At 40.9% G+C, this 19,677-nt stretch overlaps 1 protein-coding gene across 6 annotated transcripts; it reads left to right on the forward strand.

The window, feature by feature from the left end:
* The first annotated feature begins 255 nt into the window (after positions 1-255).
* Positions 256-18,171, forward strand: TP53INP1 (tumor protein p53 inducible nuclear protein 1). 6 transcript variants are annotated; one of them, XM_087447636.1, is made up of 6 exons: positions 271-404; positions 1,548-1,666; positions 4,583-4,815; positions 7,669-7,929; positions 8,471-8,831; positions 13,290-18,171. In XM_087447636.1, the coding sequence occupies exons 4-6, from the start codon at positions 7,818-7,820 to the stop codon at positions 13,537-13,539; spliced, it is 723 nt and encodes a 240-aa protein (XP_087303762.1). In that variant the 5' UTR covers positions 271-404; positions 1,548-1,666; positions 4,583-4,815; positions 7,669-7,817; the 3' UTR covers positions 13,540-18,171. The 6 variants fall into 6 exon arrangements, with proteins under 6 accessions (XP_087303761.1, XP_087303762.1, XP_087303759.1 ...); XM_087447639.1 differs by lacking the exon at positions 4,583-4,815 and adding an exon at positions 12,096-12,133 and having other exon boundaries at positions 272-404; positions 13,290-13,413; XM_087447633.1 differs by lacking the exon at positions 4,583-4,815.
* Positions 18,172-19,677: the final 1,506 nt, after the last annotated feature.

Consider the following 19,677-nt stretch of genomic DNA (forward strand, 5'->3'; position numbering starts at 1 on the left):
CTCCCGTCCGCTCGCCCCTCGTCTCCCCTCGGCACCCCGGCTTTTGTTGCCCGGGCTTGTTTCTAACTTGAGAGCGTCGCCCGGCTCGGCGCCAGGTCACGTGCGTTAGTGACAACCTCTCGCAGGGCGGCCCCGGGGCCCCCGCGCCGCCGATTGGTGGGCCCGGGGCTGGCGCGGCCCCGGGGCGGGGCTGCCGGGCGGGCGGGCCCGACGGCGGGCGCAGCGGCCGATCAGCTGTTCCGAGCGCCGCACAACAACAAAAGGAGCGAGACGGCCGGCGGCGGCCAGCGGCGCGGCAGCAGGAGGGCTGGAGCGGCCCCGCGCCCGCGCCCGCCGTCCGGGGAGCCGCAGGACCTCAGCAGCCCCGCGCCGGTGCCGCCGCTCCGCGCTGCGCTCCGGCCCACGTAAGTGCGGGCGGCCGGCCCGGCGGCGCTGCCTCGACCGGGCGCCCTCCCGCGGGCCGCCGTCGTGCGCTCTCGGGCCTCCGCCTCCTCCCTCGCCGCCCCGGGCCGGGCCGCCCCGCTCGGCCGGCCCTCGGCGGGCCCCGCGGCCCCGGGGTGCGGGCGGGGGCAGCCGAGCCCCGCGCTGGGCGGCGGTTGGGTGTTTGGTTTCTGCCTCCTCCCCCGAGCGTGGCCTGTTTTCTTGGCCGCGCCGGGACCTCCTCCCCTGTCTCCTCCGCCTCTTGCTCCTCCTCACTCCCCTCCACTCCTCCTCCTGCACCCGGCTGTGCGCCTCGGGCTGCCCGCTCGCCACTCGGCGTCGGGGACTCCTGGCCCCAGGAGGCGTCCCTTCGAGGCCGCGGCCCCGCCGCTCGCCTCCTCCGGCAGCCCTCCTCCCCCGGCAGCCCTCCTCCTCCGGCAGCCCTCTCGGCACAGGGTCGCGTTCGGTAGCACAGTGGGCTCTGGCCACTGGGAACCTTGCTCTGTTACCCGGCGACTGGCGCTTGAGTGCCCGCTTCTCGGTTGTATGTTTCTTGACTCTGCTTGATCTTACACATGACTGTTTGAGCTTGCACCTGTGGAAAGAGCACTTTATTGCCCATCATAATTAAAATCCTAATCGTTTTGATCACTCACGCTGATTGAGCACTTACTGTGTGCTTTACATGCATTAGCTCATTTGATCCTGACAATAACCCTATGAAGTAGGCTTTATTATCTCGCGGATAGGAAACCCGAGGCCCAGAGAGATTAAGTAATTTACTCAAGGCCGCACAGCCAATTAAAAGGAAATGGTTTTTTCTCTTTCAAAGTTGCAGATGGATTTTACCTGAGGATTCTTCGTTTTTATTGTATTTCCTAATTACATCTGCCCCTTATCTTCTATGTTAATTTCAATTTAGAGTGGATTAAAGAAGAGCCCCTTTCCATCTGTAACTTCCAAGAACTTCAGCATCCGTTGCTAAAAGAGCCTTTTCTGAATGCAAAGTAGTTTTGGGAAAAGAGGGGGAAAGGTGACCCATGGGGTCACTGAACAGAGGTAATAATGAGGTACCCCAAGATCCCGACATCACTTGTTTGGTAATTGAAATACATTTTTCATTGCAGATGTGAAAAGCACTGGGAAGCTTTTGATTTTTAAGGCACAGCCACTATAATTCTGAACTGGCAACAATTGTCAGAGGCCCCTGCCTGGAACCAGGACCCTCCTAATTTCTATGACCAAGGTCTCTTTTATTTTTTCATCCTGTCTTTTGTTCTTTTTTGTGAATGCTCTCTCCATTGCCCCCTCCTATTTCTCTTGGGAATGGCCCTACTTTCAAAATTCAAGGTTAACAGGTACTGAATTACCACTTATTGCTGTCTTCATCCACTGTCATTCTGCCCTGAGGGCAGACAGTGGAGGGTCCCTGGGAGAATAACCTCCTGTAGCTAGTTGAATAGGCTGGTGGAAATGAAACAAGTAAAGACAACTTTCTTGGCTTGGTTTTTCTGCATTTTAAGATCTATGTTAAATTACTTGAATCAGCATATTTATTTTTCTAAACTAGTGAGAGAGGATGCGATATAAAGAGAGAGATAATTTTGAGGCCGTTTTTCAATCAAGATGTGTTAGGTTAGCCACCTGATACTTCGAAGCTGTCAAGAAGCCACAAACTGTACACATAGTTAGAAGTTAGATCATCAAAGTTGTGGTTTTGTTGTTTTTTTTTTTAATTTAAAAATGTTGTTTTTGGAGCCTCCTACTGGCAGCCAAAACCAACTGAAAAGCACTGTTCTCTCAAGTTCATAGAGCCAGAGTTGAGGCTGGAAGGAGCCTGAGAGATCAGGTGCAGGGAAAAAGCAAGACACCTGGAACCAGACAGACTTACACTCTAGTGCCAGCTCCACTCGTGATGGGCTCTGTCACTTTTGAGCAAGTTACTTAATTTCTGAGCCTCAGTTTCCTTATTAGTACAATGGGACAAATAAGTACCTCAAGTCCCCATCACATACAGTAAGCAACAAATTGTAGCTCTAATTATTACATAAACGTTTTGCAGATAAAGATATTCAGACCCAAAGATGCTAAATGACTTGCTCACAGTCACACAGCTGGCTTGGAATGAACTTTAATATTCCAAGTTATATTTAACATTTCAAGTTAATATTTACTGGCTGCCTGCTATGTGTCAGGTACTATTCTAAGTGATACACACTTAATCCTCACGTTGGCACTATCATCTGCATTTTAGAGATAAGAAAACTGAGGTACCAAGAGGTTACTAAATATCCTAGGTTCACACAAGTTGCAAGTAGCAAAGCCAAGATTTCAAACACAGCAGGCTTTGGTGGCCTGTCTCAAAAATGAGAAAATAAATTACACCAACAAGCTCTTCCAGACTAGCAACTCCTTATCTAAGTTCTCAAACTAGCATGTTCTTCCCCATAAGTATTAAACTCAGCCACCTTTCTCTGCCCACAGAGCATTTCTACTCATGTAATAATATGAAAAACATCAGTGATAAAATGTTAAGTAACAAAGCAGGATACAGAATTGTGCATTCACTAGACCACAACTATGATAAAAAGAAATCGTATGTGTAGAAGAAAAAGCTAGAAGAAAATGTACAATATGCTACCAGTGATTGCCACAAGGCAGTGGAATAATTATTCTCTGTATTTATTTTCTAAACTTTCTATAATGTAGTTTTGTTCATTTATTTTAAAAAAGCCTTTTTTTCCCCAAAGGAAGGGTGGAGGTATTTTGAGCCCGCAGAACAGGGACAAAGCTGCCTTCTTGAAATGCTGGGCCCAGACACTTTGTTTCTTTTCTCTACTGGGCTGAGACTGCCTTGCTGAGGTGGATTACCACTGAGAGCTTGCAGGTGCCCCAGAGAACAGCAGCGCCTCCCCACCTACCCTTCTTTGCCTCTTCCTCTTGGCTAAATTCCAGAGCTGTATTTGTAAATTTATCCTCTTAGAACATATGCTTCCTCTGGAATTTTCACTGCCTTAGAGTTGTGAATATCAAAAGTCAGTGATGTGGTGAGGAATGAAGTCTGAAGTTCTGTTTTGACTTGTAGCTCCACATAGAACCAGCCTCACCAAGAGCCTCCATTCCTGGGCAGGAGCCGCAGTGAGGAGTAGCAGTGACTGGGTAGGGACAGTCTCTGGGTCATTGGTGGGAGGATAGGCCATCAAGATTTTAGAGAGATTTTTCTAGAATAGCATTGTCCAATAGAAATATATAATGTGAGTTATGTGTATGTTTAAATTTTCTAGTAGCCATATTAAAAAAAAGCAGGCAAAATTAAGTTTATTAATATATTTTATTTAACCTAATATATCCAAAATTATTTATTATTTTAACATATAATCAATATAAAAATTATTGAGATGTTTTACATTCTTTTGGGAGGGGTACTAAAAAAAAAGTCAAAGCAGAACTTCAGACTTTACTCCTCACCGCATCACTGACTTTTTGATATTCACAACTCTAGGGCAACGATACAACTAAAGTGAAAATTCCAGAGGAAGCATGTGTCCTAAGAGGATAAATTTACAAACACAGCTCTGGAATTTGGTAAAGAGGTAGCGTCTTTGCAATACATTCCAGTGTATTTTACACACACGGCACATCTCAGTTCAGATGTACATTTTCATTGGAAATACTCGATCAGTTGTTCCAAATGCACTTGAAAGTTTTCTAAAAATTGGCTCAATTGTCAGCTTTTAAATTTAAATTTTAAATGGATTAAAATTAAATAAAATTTAAAATTCAGTTTCTCAGTCACCCTGGTCACATTTCAAGTTCATTCACCTAATGTGCCTGGCAGCCAGCTCGCTGGACAGTTTAGCGTCTTGGGGTCTCTGCATTAGCTCCTTGTCCTTTGTGACACCTGCAGAAAGCAGGGCCAAAGGAATGTTGCGCAGTTAGACCAACATCACTTCTTCATTGTGCTGGGATCTGTGGGGAGAGTGAAGGGTCATGCAACACAGTCTCCCCGTTTCTCTGACAGTGAGCCCTACGCTCAGAAGGGCTGCATTGTGTAGCTCCAGCCACCTGAGGTAGAAGCAGAGCCAGAACCCTCACTTGCTGGCACGCAGGCCCGCGCTCCTTCCACCCCTCTCCAAAGCTCCACTCTGTGTCCTTCCCATAGGGTCTCAACAGGTGTGTCATGTAAATACCACCAGTGACTCGGGAGAGATGAGGATGAGCGCTTCCCTTTCCAGGCTGGGAAACTCTGAACACTCTGCCCACCCAAGGTTGGCTGCCCTTGCAGGAGACATGGAACATCTGGAGGCAGCCTCTGACTTTGGCACACAAAAAGAAGATTGACTTGTGCTGCCCTGTGGAAAGCTCCTCTGGAGACACCTTTCCTGTGGCAGTTGTGTATGTTCTAGCCATAAGCTGGCTTTCATTACATGGGTTTGGAGCTGTAGCCAGAGAGGGCAGTTTGCAGTTGGGAACCCAAAGCTGCCCAATTGTAGTCGCTCCAGCAATGTTTTCTGACTTGTAGCTGCCACTTAACTAGCCTGGGCCCCACCTTACCCTCACACAGCGTCACAGTTGGGGGACAAGGCACTCATTCAGGATGAGCAGGAGTTCCGCTGTGGGATGCTCTCCTCCCCACCCAGCAGCTCCAGCTTCCTTGCTGATCCAGGGCCTGAGGGCAGCCCTGTACTCAAGAGAATTGGGGTCATTCTCTCAACTGGGTCAGCAGAAACAGAATTGTACTTGGGGCCAGTATCTCCCTCTATAAGTTAAGAGAAATGGGGGAAAGATTTTAAAAATATCTTTTTTCCCCTTCTAGTTTATATGCTCAAACCCTTATTTACATCAGACCTTGTGAAAGCTCATCTTAGGGGCTATAACTGTCACACCCAGTGAGTCAAGCAAACTACACAGCCCACTTTTCTTCTGATTTCTCTTACATGGAACATAAAACAGAATTTGAATTCTCCTGCTAGAGCTCCAGCCTTCATGGTCTGGCCATGTTGCTCTGCAGGGTTTCAGGAAGACTGGTTAGGCAAGTGACACTTCCTGTTTACCAGCTTTTAATAATTAATGGCTGAGGACGATGGATTGTGACCACAAAAGTGTTCAAATGCCATTTATTTGAACATACATTCATATGTTCCACATTTGTAGTAGCGTGCCAGACAACTGGCAGTCCATTTTGCCCATAAAGAATTGAACCAAGTCTCATCAACTACAGATTCTAACTACATTTACAGCTAAAGATGATTGTTTTGAAAATGAAAGGTCAAGAGTCTGAAGTTATGGATTCAAGATTGATGCTCCATGTGAGAAAAAGAAGCGTCATTTGGCGAGGTGCTTCTCACCACTCCTGGATGATCTCATCCACTTTTATGGTTTCTGTCACCCACTGTGTGTTGACAACTCCCAAATCTGTGCCCCCAGCTGAAACCGTGCTCTTGAACTCCAGAGCCCGGTGTTCAGCTCCCTACTGAACGTCTCCAAGTGTGTGACTTAAAGCTTTCCCCAAGTCCACATGTCCACAATGGCCAAGCTGCACCTTCTGCAGGTTACTCCTAGTCCACTAAGTGGTCATCCTTGACTTCTCCCTGCCCTTAACTTCTGGCTCACAAGGTCCTGCAAGACCTGCTCTCACAACCGTCCCTCTGGACCTTGAGGCATACTGAAGGTGCCGCATCCTCCCTCATCTGCAGGTTTCCACTGTTCCTTCTCCCCCTTCCTCCATGCTTGGTCTTCCTAGCCACTCAAGATTAAAGTCGTTTATTGCAGGAGTCCTTCCCTGACCTCCACCTGCGTAGATCTCAGGAACACCAGTGCTTCTCTTTCCATGGCATTCATCACCCTGGGTTGATGCACTTGCTGTGGGAGGTCCTTATTCACTGCTGCCTCCCCTGCGCTTAGCACTACACCTGGTGTGTAATAGGTGCTTAGTAAATATTTGTAGAATAATAGTTGACTGACAGAGAACTTTGTGCCAAGTGCCTTGCTGAGTATGTTGCCTATATTATCTCATTTTACTAGAGTAGGTCACAGAGACCATCTAGGAGGTGGTTATTGGCAAAGTCCAGAGAGACACCAGGTTGGCTTCAACTAGGATGAGTGATGGAGAGAAGGAGGCAGATTCGAGCTACTTGTGCAGCTAGAGTCAATAGGACCGGCTGATAGTTTGGATGAGGGGTTGGGGGGGAGCGGGGGGATGGTACGGCACAAAAAAAAGTCAAGGGTGACTGCTAGGTTTTGGGCCTGAATAACTGCTGGATGCTGCTGCTTCTCCTTACTGAGAAGGGGATGAGGGCAGTGTACCTGAGTAAGTTTGTGGGGAAAAAGTTAAAAGTTCTCTTTGGTATGTGTTAGGTTTGATATGCCCCTCAGGTAACCAGGCAGAAATAGATATATAAATCTGGAACTCAAGAATAAGATAAGACAAGACTGGAGTTCCTCATTTAGAACTCACCAGGACTCCATGAGGTAGGAACTATGACCAACTGAAGTAGTGTAACTTCCTAACTCATAGGGCATAAGCAGCAGAGCGAGCATTTGAACTCGCTCTTGACTTGAACAGCATTTAACTACAGCACTAACTGCTTAGCCACTACACAGTGAATGTTGTTCCCAGATCTAGTCACTGTCAGCTCAGTTTTCTACAGTGTAAATCTCTCCATGCCAGCTGTAGGAAATGTTTTGAAGGTCAAAGGATGCTGCAGTTACAGATTTTAAATGTAATTAGGTATGCTTACAGTCATATACGAGAAGTACAGAGCAGAGGAGAAAATGAGCCAGGAATCATGAGGGCTGGCATAACGGTGGTCACTGGGCACGATTGCTCATTTGGCAGCTTCTGGGCTGTTGAACTGGGCAGTTGAATATCTTATAGCAAGACCATTAACATCCAGTTTTTGCTCTAACAGAAAAGCAGTATTGCAGTCTGAAATACGTTATTCAAATTTCCCTTTATTATAAAAGCACAAATGTGAAAAAGAACCAACTCCTTCCGTTTTATTTCACATTTTAAGATATTCACAGGTTGTGTTTGAGTACCCAATTCATAATGTTTTGTAAATAAGAGATACTGCATTTCTTGTGTTTGACTCCTGCAAGAAGGGAACAGCTATAGATGTAGGCTAAGGCTTGTGCTTTCTTCTAAGGGTGGGTGTGTATGTACTTTTAAATATATGTAAAATATACTTAAATATTATGTAAATATACACTGATTTGAAATAAGCTCCTTTTTCTATTTTATTTTAGGGATGGTGACTCTTCCTGCTTTTCGCCTAAGTTGAATAAGCACCGTGTGCACTTTAATCCCCTGTCGGTGCCATCAGGCTGACTGAAGACAGGGTTTTGAAATCTCAGCTATCAAGACATCCAGCCAAAGTCTCAATCTTGCCTTAACAATGTTCCAGAGACTAAATAAAATGTTTGTGGGTGAAGTCAATGCTTCTTCCAACCAAGAACCAGAATTTAGTGAGAAAGAAGATGATGAGTGGATTCTTGTTGACTTCATAGGTAAGCTCTTCTCAGTGATTAGTCATCACAGTTACAGTAGAAACTCTTACATCTCAGTTTTTGCATAAGTAAACCAGTAAATCTGAAGATTTTTAAGCCTTAAAAGTAATTAAACAAGATTTTGTCTAAAAAAATTGCAGGAAACATCCTGTGCCAGACAATCAATCAGTGAAGTTGACTGACATCAGACTTTCTAGTTTTGTAACCCCCTTATACCCTGTTCAAATCAGAGGCACTTTAATAGGAAACCCTAATACTAGACAAGCAGTAACCCATATGGCTTGTTATATGTTTACTCAGCAGAAGGGAAACAGTCTTAAAACCATTCTTGCAAAGCCAACACACACACACACACACACAGCTCAGAAATTATTGTATAATCATTATGAGTGAATATAACTGGTTTTGTTTCTGACCTAAATAAGAGAAGAATCTAAGCATCAGCTAACAGTATTGTCTCTTCTTTTTCTGTGTTCTGTGATACCACTGTGATATTCATCCTCCCATGGGACTTTACCGACGCCTGTGGACTACGATCTAGACACTTGCGCTGGTTTCTCAGCAGCAGAGGACGAGGAAGAAGAAGACATCAGTGAAGAGGCACCTACTGAGCATCCTTCAGTCTTTTCCTGTTTACCTGCATCTCTTGAGTGCTTGGCTGATACAAGTGATTCCTGCTTCCTCCAGTTTGAGTCCTGTCCGATGGAGGAGAGCTGGTTTATCACCCCTCCCCCGTGTTTTACTGCAGGTGGATTAACCACTATCAAGGTGGAAACCAGTCCTATGGAAAACCTTCTCATTGAACATCCCAGCATGTCTGTCTATGCTGTGCATAATTCCTGCCCCAGTCTCAATGAGGCCAGCTGTGGGGCTGACGAATTTCATAACCCAAGTAGTCCCAGGTATGTTTTAAGTATTTTATGCTCTCCACATGTAGTCTGTTGAGCATGCATTTTATTTATTTCTACTACAATTCAAAGCTAAGTTCTTAGAAGTTGCAAAGTAATCTTGTCAGAGATTTATGAAAGTATGTGCACAGTGCACAAGGCAGTTGATGGTATAAAAAAATTGTTCATTTTAGATTTTCAAAAAAGTTAGTTATATATCCTCGTTTTATTATTTTCTTCGAAGCACTTGTTAACATTCCACCACATTTATTCTCTCTGTATATGTGTATATATAAATACACACACACATACGTTTGTTATCATTTTGCAGAACCTTTTGAAAGCAAGTGGCTAACGTGCTAAGTGATTTTCAAATGGCAAACACTTAGGGGAAGAGGATGATTTTGTAGGAAACAAATGACATGCACATATAAGATACTGTGAAAGAAAAAAAGTTAGTTGTAGCATGGCCTCAGTTATATAATGGAGAGCTGTCTCATTTATAATATTCTGCTACTGAATGGAAAGAAAAGACTGGCATTTCTTTTTTGTGTGTGTGTGTGAGGAAGATCATCCCTGAGCTAACACCTGTCGCCAATCCTCCTCTTTTTTGCTGAGGAAGACTGGCCCTGGGCTAACATCTGTGCCCATCTTCCTCTACTTTATGTGGGACACCGCCACAGCATGGCTTGACAATGGTGCGTTGGTGCGCGCCTGGGATCCGAACCCCGGGCCAACCCCAGTGGAGCGTGCGCACTTAACCGCTACGCCACCGGGCCGGCCCACTCTGGCACTTTATAGACTGGATTATTTGGGGTATCAAATTCAACAAGAATAGTATATCTTAAAATACAACTCTTATTTTCTTCCAAGTAGTCTTAGGTAGGTCACATCAAATGGCACTTAACCTTGAAAACCTGAGAAATCTTAAGCATGAAGTAAAATGACAGTTTTATCAAAATGTGTTGCTCGGGCCGGCCCCGTGGCTTGGTGGTTAAGTGAGCGCGCTCCACTGCTGGCGACCCGGGTTCGGATCCCGGGCTCGCACCGACGCGCTGCTTCTCTGGCCATGCTGAGGCCGCGTCCCACATACAGCAACTAGAAGGATGTGCAGCTATGACACACAACTATCTACTGTGGCTTTGGGGGGAAAAAAAATAAATAAATAAAATCTTTAAAAAAAAAAAATAAAAAAAAATAAAAAAAAAAACAAAAAACAAAATGTGTTGCTCAAAGAGTTGCTTTCTGCCTTACAAAGGAAAGAGTTCACACCCAAACAATGTTTTGTTGTTATATGGGGGTCCCAAGTGGTCTGAAAGGCTCTGTTTGAGTTGCAGATGGGTTGAGGGCCTAAAGATTGAGGGAGAGTCCTGGTCAGTGAAGAGTGTTGTATTCCAAAACAAACTTAAAGACATTCTGTGGCCTTTATCCAGGGAATATATTCAAGCTTGCTCCCACCCACTAAAATAAAGCCCATGGCCGTGTTAATTAGCTCGAAGTCCTGCTAGTCCATGATGCATGTTAGTGGAAGGTTCCCGATGGTGTTAAAGTATTTTGGAGATGCTGCACTGACTTAATTCCTTTAATACCTGTCAAGGGTACAGGTGAATTGGATTCTTTGGAGCAGTTCAGAATATTCCTATGGTTAGTGCTGTCACCCAAAGGGCCCCTTTTGGATTGTCCAGGCTCCAACTCTACTAACTAGACCATTGTATATATCTTCTACTATTTCCTGTTTGCCAAATATAAACAAAGCCCAGGCAGCTCATTAATTTGTTAACTTTACCAGAGTTTGCTGCACTCTCAAGTCTCAATATTGTAGATGATCTTGTATGAGCATAAACATATGCTTGTACCAAATTGAGAAACAGTTTGCTTATATGATTACCCAGGTTTTATACTGGGTAAGATCTTTGACGGGAAATGTTACTTTAACTGGCACTTTATTCAGTGCTGTAAGTTTATCAAAAGGTCAGTGTTTCAGGCATTCCAACAAAAATTTAAAATATAATTTTTTGGAGGCAGTATTGATTTAATTGCTTTATAGTTGATTCAAATTAATTTCTTCACTTCTTAAAAATCCTTCCCACCTTATTCTGATTTCACCTCTTGAGAAATTCCACTCAAGAATTTAGCATGATTAATAGTCACTTTAAACTTACTGGCATTTGTATATTTACTTTACAGTATTTAAAGTGTGTGTGTGTGTGTGTATGCAGCAGCTTTGTAAGTAACTTATAGAAGCAGTACATATGCACTGCAGAAAATTAGAAAATGCAAATATGCAAAAATTTAGAATTTTAAAATGGCATTCTCACAACCTAGAGGTGAATACTGTTAAGACCCTAGGCCATATATCCTTCCAGATTATTTTTTCTGTACGTGCCCATGGGCATGCACATACAAACACACACACCATTTTTAACCTAAATGGGATCAAGCTGTGTATACTATTTTATAGTCTGCTTCTTTAGGCAATGATTTCCACCCTTTTCTTTTCAGTAAAATTTCACTTCCTCCACTACACAAACCATACTCAGATTTCCCCACTAGAGCCTAGAATATTTCATCTAGTTTGTCCAAACCAGCATCCAGTCCAGGACCTTGCACTGCATCTGGTTATGTGTTTGCAGTTTTGATGCAGTGAGAATGTTCATTTTTTAATATCTTGTTTGTTTTTGTATCTTGTTGCATGTTTTGATGTAACATATAGAATAAACAAATAGTACTTTTCCATATATAAAGGATCAAAAGAACACACTTAACTTTATATGAATTCTTTCTGAACATAAGAAAGTACTGCAAATTATTATAGTTTATAATAACTGAAATTTTTTTTAACATCCTTATGTTTGGATTTGAAATTCTTTTTAGAAAGGCCCACATAATCAAGAGAGAAATCAGATGTTACCAAAATTAGGAGGATGGCTATGTAGTAAACATCTATATTTGCTGAGCAGGAAATAAATCATATGTCTTTCAGAAGTTAGATTGTTTCCAGCCTGTCTTTGGGGATACTACCATAAAGCATGTAAAAGTAAAGTACTTCATACTTACAGATAGGCTTCAGAGTGTACGTTTTATTGCATTTTAGCCTTTATAGATATTGTCTGTGAAGGTTCATGTGCTATCATAGTCTTAAATTAAGTAATATACAGCCTTTAATGACCCATAGTAAACCAGTTATAATAAAGAAAAATTGACCACATCCTAACGTAAAATTAAATAGCATTTTAAATCTTACTAGTAATTTAATAGTTCACCATTTAACATTTGTAGGGCCAGGAAAAGCTGCTTATAAGACTCACTGGCACAGAGTAAGTATATTCCCTTTGAAACTTGTGATATGTGTTCTCAGTCTGAGCAGGGAGGCTGAGGTCTTAAGGCACCCACCTTTTAAAAACCACTGTCTTTATTTTAATTTCTCTCTGTTAGTTTCTTAATGTGGCCTGCTTTAAGTCTACTATTTAAAAAATATATATATTAAAAGATAATAGTGTTTTCCTCTAGTGATTATAGGCAGAATATATAACTGCCATTTCTGTGTAAAATAACCCTTAAAAATCTTAAAACTCTTCATGTTATGTGTTAATATAGTTTAGATCTATCCTATTTGATTAGCTTTTAATATAGAAAACATAAAATAATCATATGGTATGTAGCTATATTTTAGGATTACATGTTCTCTAAGGGTCTTTATAACATTGCTATGCAAATGCCGTTCCAAAATGTGTGTGTGATATAAATTAAAAACTTAAAGTTGTTTTCTGTAATAAGCAGGTAGCTTCTTACCTAGAAAAATGTTAAATGAGTAGAATTTCCTTATGCATGTTTTTATTAAATATAGATTTAAAGCTTGTTTCCTAGGATATGTTACTTAGAGACAGAAAACGTCTGTGAAGGTGCTCTTGGCACAGTGCACCAGTGTTAACCATGCTTCACGACCATGGTCTTTGGAGTAAGACCTGCTTTAGAATCTTGGTTGAGTCAGTTAATAATTGTGACCTTAACATCTCTGAGCCTTAGCTTTCTGATCAGTAAAATTTGGAAATTAAAATATTTTCCTCTTAAGATTATGGTGAGAATTAAAATACATAATATTTGCAAAACAGTTGGCAAATGCATATATGCAATAAATGTTAGTTCCCCTCCCAGAAAAGCTTATATAAATGTGTTTGCTGTGTAACTGAAATTCACTCAAAGTGTAAAGCATTTTTTGAAAAAAAATACAGTCTACTAAGTTAACCACCTGTGGATTACATGGCATATTTCTGTTAAAAGTTGGCTTCTCCTTTCTACCATTATCAGTCAGTCATTATCAGTCACAAAATATAAACTTGTATGTCAGCCATGAGATACTAAGCTCTCATTCAACCATAAACAAGTGTGGCAATTGAATTGCTTAGTAACTTTTTCAATTTCATTAATAACATACTCTGTTATTTCATACATCTCCATTTTTTTCTGTTTCAGAGTGGAAGCTCAAAGTGAAATGGGGCAGCACATTCACTGCTATGTTGCAGCTCTTGCCTCTCATACAGCTTTTCTGGAACAACCCAAGAGCTTTCGCCCTTCCCAGTGGATAAGAGAACATAGTGAAAGACAGTCTCTGAACAGAAATAGCCTTCGTCGCCAAAATCTTACCAGGGATTGCCACTCTCGGCAAGTCAAGCACAATGGTTGGGCTGTTCATCAGCCCTGCCCACGTCAGTACAATTACTAAGAATTTCAAGTTTTGGTTGGTTGGTTTCTCTTGGTTTCTGCATATGTGTGTGTGTGTCTGTGTGTGTGTATGGACAATGAAGATGCTGTCTCTTTACAGCCAGTTGATGACCAATCACATAGTTTTATCAGTGTGTTTAGACACTATCTTGAAAACCAGATTTACATGCTGTGTATCACATAATGCCTTGCTCTTAACATTTACTTTTTTGTAAATTTGTTCAGAATATTTTTGGAAACATATCAATACAATTACAGTGTTTTGTGTTTAGGGATGTCTTTGAATCTAGTAAGGTGTATATGAGTTAGCATTTTAAAGACATTTCTTCCCAAGTACGAGAATAGGCATCTTTCATTTTATTTTGTATTACTTAATCAATCTTTTGAGTAAGCAAAAATTTATTCTCAGGGTCAGCCATACACTTTATTGACCAGTACTTGATAATCTTTTCTGTATATAATGAATACATTTTTACACACTAACATAAGCATTAACAGGTGATAGTTGCCATGGATATAATGGAATTATGGCTGAACTTTCTTTTGAAAGAAAACTTGATATATTTCTGTGTGTATGGGTTTTTTTTTCCCCCAGATTAGCCATGCAGTTCATTTTGGAATTCAGGTACATTAAGTGTTAGTGAACAGTGCATTTAGTAATTCTGATGTGACTGTGTGACGTGGTACAAACATTACAGGTGTTGTAGGACAAAAGCGCTTGTCTCACACGCAGAGGGATTAATTAGACCCGTGAAATTGTATTTGGAAAAATATATGTCCACAACTAACCATTAGTTCACTATTTAAGTTGTTTGGAATCTGTCCTGCCAGCTCTGCCCACTCGCCACCTCACATCAGCTGTAAATTCAGAAGTACTTGTCCAGGCACTTGAGTGACTTCATACTGACAGCTGCCCAAGGGAAAAGAGAGAGGCTTTGTATTTCTAATACAGTGATAAATCCTCTGCCATGGAGCCTGTCCTCCAAGTGGCAAGCAATGTGGGGGGAATTCCTGGTGACATCTTTTCATAGCATCTCGATGAGAAGTGACAGGTTGGCTTCCTTGAGTTTTCATTTTTTGTTTTAACTCGGGCTTCAGGCAGAATCTGTAACCACTTTGGCCTCTGTTTCCTCCACCAACGGGGGAGTAGTAATATCTACCTCCCTCACAGTTGTTGTGAGGACTGTATACTGATTTGAGGTAGGGCTGTCTAGAACTGAACCTTGTCTGAAATTCCAAGGGCCTCTCTACTGAATTTAGTGATGGGGTGGGGCCTGTGGCCATTTTTCTGCCACAACTGTTCTTCAGTGTTGGTGCTAATGAGGCCAGGGCGCAGGGTTCAGTTCACACGGGGGCCAGTTAACTCGACACAGAGAAGATCTATTCCGTACCTCTAGCCAGTCACTTTATGTTTTAGCAGTTGTGATGGGTTTTGCTGAGCCATCCACTCTCTCACCAATTTCCTCTGAAATTAAGTTAAACACATTTACAATCCAAAGCACATTCTACTGACAGAACAGTGGTATCACCTTCAGAATCAAATAGCTTATTTTTCCGTCTCCTATGCAACCCTAATTAAATAAGTACACATCTATACAATGTTTTCAAGGGAAAAAGCAGCATATAGTTATGTGAAGTATTATATTTTTCAATAACCCTGTAGCAGCTTGATGCAGGGAACCATGGGAGACTTTTAAGTGAAGAGCTGGGCTCTTTTCTGACTAGATTGGGATGTTTAGAGTTGGAAGAGGTCAAATAGTGTAGTTAGATGGTGGTGGTAGATTCTTCTCCACTGGCTGTGACGAAGTGCCAGGAATGTCTCTTTAGAACAAGAGTCTAGATCCCCCTTCTCGCCTTATTCCCCTTCCATTTTGACTACCCCTTTATTTATTTGTTTTCTAATTAGGGGCCAAGTCTGTAAAGTCAAACTGAGCTAGAAGTTATTTTTTTACTATTTGTGTTTACCAGAGTTGGGAGATACGGTAGAGCTTTCATGAAGGTGTGTGTGTTTTACACCATGTCCGTTATAGCGCCATGTGTTGGTAACTTGAAAATAGACCAGCTAAATGTTTTCTGGATGTAAGCCTCTGGATACATGGGGTCTCTTTCTTCATATATCACATGCAAGTTGTTAGTACCTCAGGAGCTACAGAAGTTCAGCCATGAGAATTTGTTTGGCAGCATGAACAGGTTTGTATATTAAACCACAATGGTCTTTTTTTACTATTATTTTTTTAAATTTCCTGATACCTTAAATACATTTACATCTCTTTCAGTTATTGATATTTTGTTTGCCTTATCTGGGCCTAGTTTTTTATGCTTTGTACCTGGAAAACAAATGATTTCAGTCTTTGGGATGTTTGTTCAGGGTAAGGGTTACCATACCATCTGTGATATCACACTGTGGTTTCTGTCTCAGTATCTAAGGTTTCTGTCTAAAATTGACACATGTAAGGACTGAAGAAAGTAGTTACATAATTCAGTTAAGTTCTTGGTCATTAGATGTTTGTTAGGCATCTACAATGTGCAAGACACAAGACCGATAATAACACAGAATGAAGTTGAACTGTTAAGTATTCTGTGAAACATGGCCAAAATGCAATTTATTATAAGTTAATTATTATTTTTGCTGTTGTAAATATTAGTGGTTTACAATGTGCTTTAGTGCATATTCCATAAAAATTCAGGCAGTGAGAAATAAGACCGCTCTGAGTTTAGTACTCTGACTGTTTCTAAACTGATAATAGAGAATGTTACTTGGAAAAAGTCTGGAATATGTGGTGCACACAAGCAGTACTTCATGAATGAGTTTCTTGGTTTTCACAGTGCACCGTTTCTCAAAGTTTGTGTTTTTGTTAAAACCTTTTATAATGTATATCCTATGTTTATTACTTTTTCTTCCTCAACTAATTGAATTATGTACTGCACTGTAAGTTGAAGATTAACCATCAATTATTTATCTTCTGTGGCAATGCATTTATATGGTTGGTGGGTGGGGAATTTTTTGCAGAAGGTGCAAAGTAATTGGATTTTGGACTTCCTATTCCAGGGAGCCTTTTTTACCTTAATTTCCTGTATGTTTTTCCAGTTCCCATGCAGACTGTTCCTGTTTACATTACCTTCTCTGTTGTATCACTACTTTGATTCTAGTGAGAATAGTTTACTTAAAACTTGAGAGGGTCATTTGTCATCACCTATTGTTTTTACTTCTCATGTCTGTGTAGTACACTGGTTTATAATCTTTATGTCTTCATTGAATCTGAGTGTCTTTGCTATTTCTCCTCCTCCTCAAGGAAATATATTGTCTTTATATACTCTTGAGAAAAGAGAGCTAAGAAGGGTATCTTCCTTATCCTCATTTTCTTTGAGTTGGAAACAAAAAAAAAATGAAGGATTCCAACTAGAAAATAGACACTTAAATTTAAATAGATTAAGGGGGAAAGTTAAAGAGTTTCCAAGTACTAGTTTTTGTTTCTAGAATCAGTTAAGAGACTGCTCCTTGTACTGGAGATACTAGCCTATGTCTGTAATGTTACCTTAAAATTATCTTTTTTATTTTATAGGCCCATACATACCGGTTAAATTCTTTTAAACGTTCGGCTACTATCGTGGATGGTTTCACTGCCATCAGCCATGTTGATGTTATTATAAATGGCATCCTTATCTACTTATTTTAATGCTTAAGGTTTTATATAAAATGCTTTATTTAGAAAACCTACATAATACAGTGGTGTCAGCCTTGCCATGTACCAATTTCACTTGAAATTTGACACCAATTACAGTGGTTTGGGGTGGAGAAGGAGGTACTGGGAAGCATACAGATAAGGATACCTTTTTCTATTTACAATAGTATCCTTTATGTGGTAGGAGAAGTTACTATTCAAAGGAAGGCAGCTTAAGTGGATAATGTTTTGTATATTGTTGCGAATTTTCCTGACAACATTTTTTTTTAATTGGGTAATTGTTAAATGCCCAGTTTTGCTCTTATTTGCCTGAAGTTTTAGTATTTGTTTTCTAGGTGGACTTCTAAAAACCAAACCGCTACTTGGGGAGGTTAGATATGTGTGTTTCCAGACTTGGTGTATATGAGTGGTTTTGCTTGCTTTTTGGTTGTGTTTTCCTCCAGAGATTTGGAACTTTAATCAGTAATTGTGTGTGTTATTTAAAAAAAAAGTGGCTTTGGTTTTTGTCTCGAGTAAAATTGTAAACACGTTTGCTTTTCAAGGGCAGGGCATCAATTACAGAGACTAAAGAGTATTGTAGGTTGTACTATGTGCCTTCTCGATGTATTTCTGGACACATTTTTTTCAACAACTTGAAAACTCAAAAGGGACATTTGGTTAGGTTATATACTGTACAGCAATCTATGCATAAATGGCAGCTTGTTTTCTTGAGCCACTGTCTAAATTTTTTTTCTGTTTTTATAGAAATTTTTTATACTGATTGGTTCGTAGATGGTCAGTTTTATATACAGACTAAACAATACAGCACTTTGCCAAAAATAAGTGTAGCATTGCTTAAACATTGTATATTAACACCAGTTCTTTGTAATTGGGTTCAGTGGTGGTGCATTTTGCACTACGTGGAGTTATGGTTTTTAATCTGTCAGTTAATAAAATGTCCTTTAACTTCACATTCGTCAGATGCTCTTATCTTTGTGATCATTTGTCTTAAAACTAGGTACAACTTATATAAAATACTTGCTGTTTAGTTCTACTTGTCCAAAAGATGTGTTTAATATGCGTTTTAAATACTTTTTTAAACAACTTGTGTAAAATTAGCATATTAAAATTTTTTACCTAAAATGAGTAATCATTTAAGTGAACATGAGTTTGAGGGTGACTCCCAGCCAGTACCTTTTCCCTCCAACCAATCTGTGCTAAAACACAAATATAGAATTTAAAACACTGGTTCTTAGCCTTTTTTAAGCTAGCTTGGTGAAATCTCAATGGCTCTTTTCCCAGATAAATGCAGACACAATCTTATATAAACATTTTAGGACAATGTGGACATCTCTGATGTCCATTAATGCACTCTCTTATGGAGTTCTAGTTTAAATAGGCCAGTAAACATTCAGAATACTTGACTAGGAAGCCCAAAGAACAACTATCATGTTAATGAATGAATCCTTGGGGAAGATCAGCGTCTAGAACTGTAGCCTATTTCAAGACAGATTTTTATCACCTCTGAGACTCTCAGCTGAGATGAAAAGATTGGGGGCAGGGCTGAGGAAAGGCCACCCCAAAGATGAAAATAAGGTCATGAAAGTTGCCTTGGGAAGGAGCAGCTTGAACAGGTTTGTGAACAACAAAATAAAAATTATATTATTGAATTATTACTCATAGAATGAAATAGATATCCATGACTGTATATTGATATAAATAAATGAGGGAGAAGAGGGAGCTCTTCTTTTTTGTGTGTGTGAGGAAGATCAGCCCTGAGCTAACATCCATGCTAATCCTCTTTTTTTTTTTTTTTTTGCTGAGGAAGACTGGCTCTGAGCTAACATCTATTGCCAATCCTCCTCCTTCCCCCTCCCCCAAAGCCCCAGTAGATAGTTGTATGTCATAGTTGCACATCCTTCTAGTTGCTGTATGTGGGATGCGGCCTCAGCATGGCTGGAGAAGCGGTGCGTCGGTGCGCGCCCGGGATACGAGGGAGTTCTTTACAGAATTCCGATTAATAAACAGAGCAAGGGAAATACAAAATCACCTTTAGGCAAACGCCACAGTAGTAACTGTTACAGGCAAATTATGGGCAGAGATTTGAAGAGAAATGTGGCATAATCATCTCAAAGCATCTCCCCCAACATATTCATCAATTACAAAAATAAAAATAGTAACTCTGTAGTGGAGAAACCCAGCAGACACCACATTAACATTACCAGGTTAGCATTACCAGTAATAAGACACTGAAATCGTGTACCCTTTAATATGACACACTGTGAAGGACACATCATTTCTGTGGCAGTCTTGTCAGAAACGCCTAACCTTGATCACTGGGAAAACATAAGACAAACTCAAATTGAGGGACAGTCGACAAAATACCTGCCCAGTACTCATCATAAGTGTCAAGGTCATGAAAAATAAGGAAAGAATGAGGAACTGCCACAGATTTTCAGAGAATTTAGTAGACCTAA

Source organism: Ceratotherium simum, chromosome 23, assembly GCF_057802395.1.
Source record: "Ceratotherium simum simum isolate JZ-2026a chromosome 23, ASM5780239v1, whole genome shotgun sequence".
Lineage (NCBI taxonomy): Eukaryota > Metazoa > Chordata > Mammalia > Perissodactyla > Rhinocerotidae > Ceratotherium > Ceratotherium simum.

Coding starts and splice junctions, on each gene's coding strand:
- TP53INP1 (XM_087447635.1), top strand. CDS start 7,818: ATGTTCCAGAGACTAAATAAAATGTTTGTGGGTGAAGTCAATGCTTCT. Junction 7,930..8,470: donor GATTCTTGTTGACTTCATAG/GTAAGCTCTTCT, acceptor ACTACGATCTAG/ACACTTGCGCTGGTTTCTCA. Junction 8,832..13,289: donor CATAACCCAAGTAGTCCCAG/GTATGTTTTAAG, acceptor TTTCTGTTTCAG/AGTGGAAGCTCAAAGTGAAA.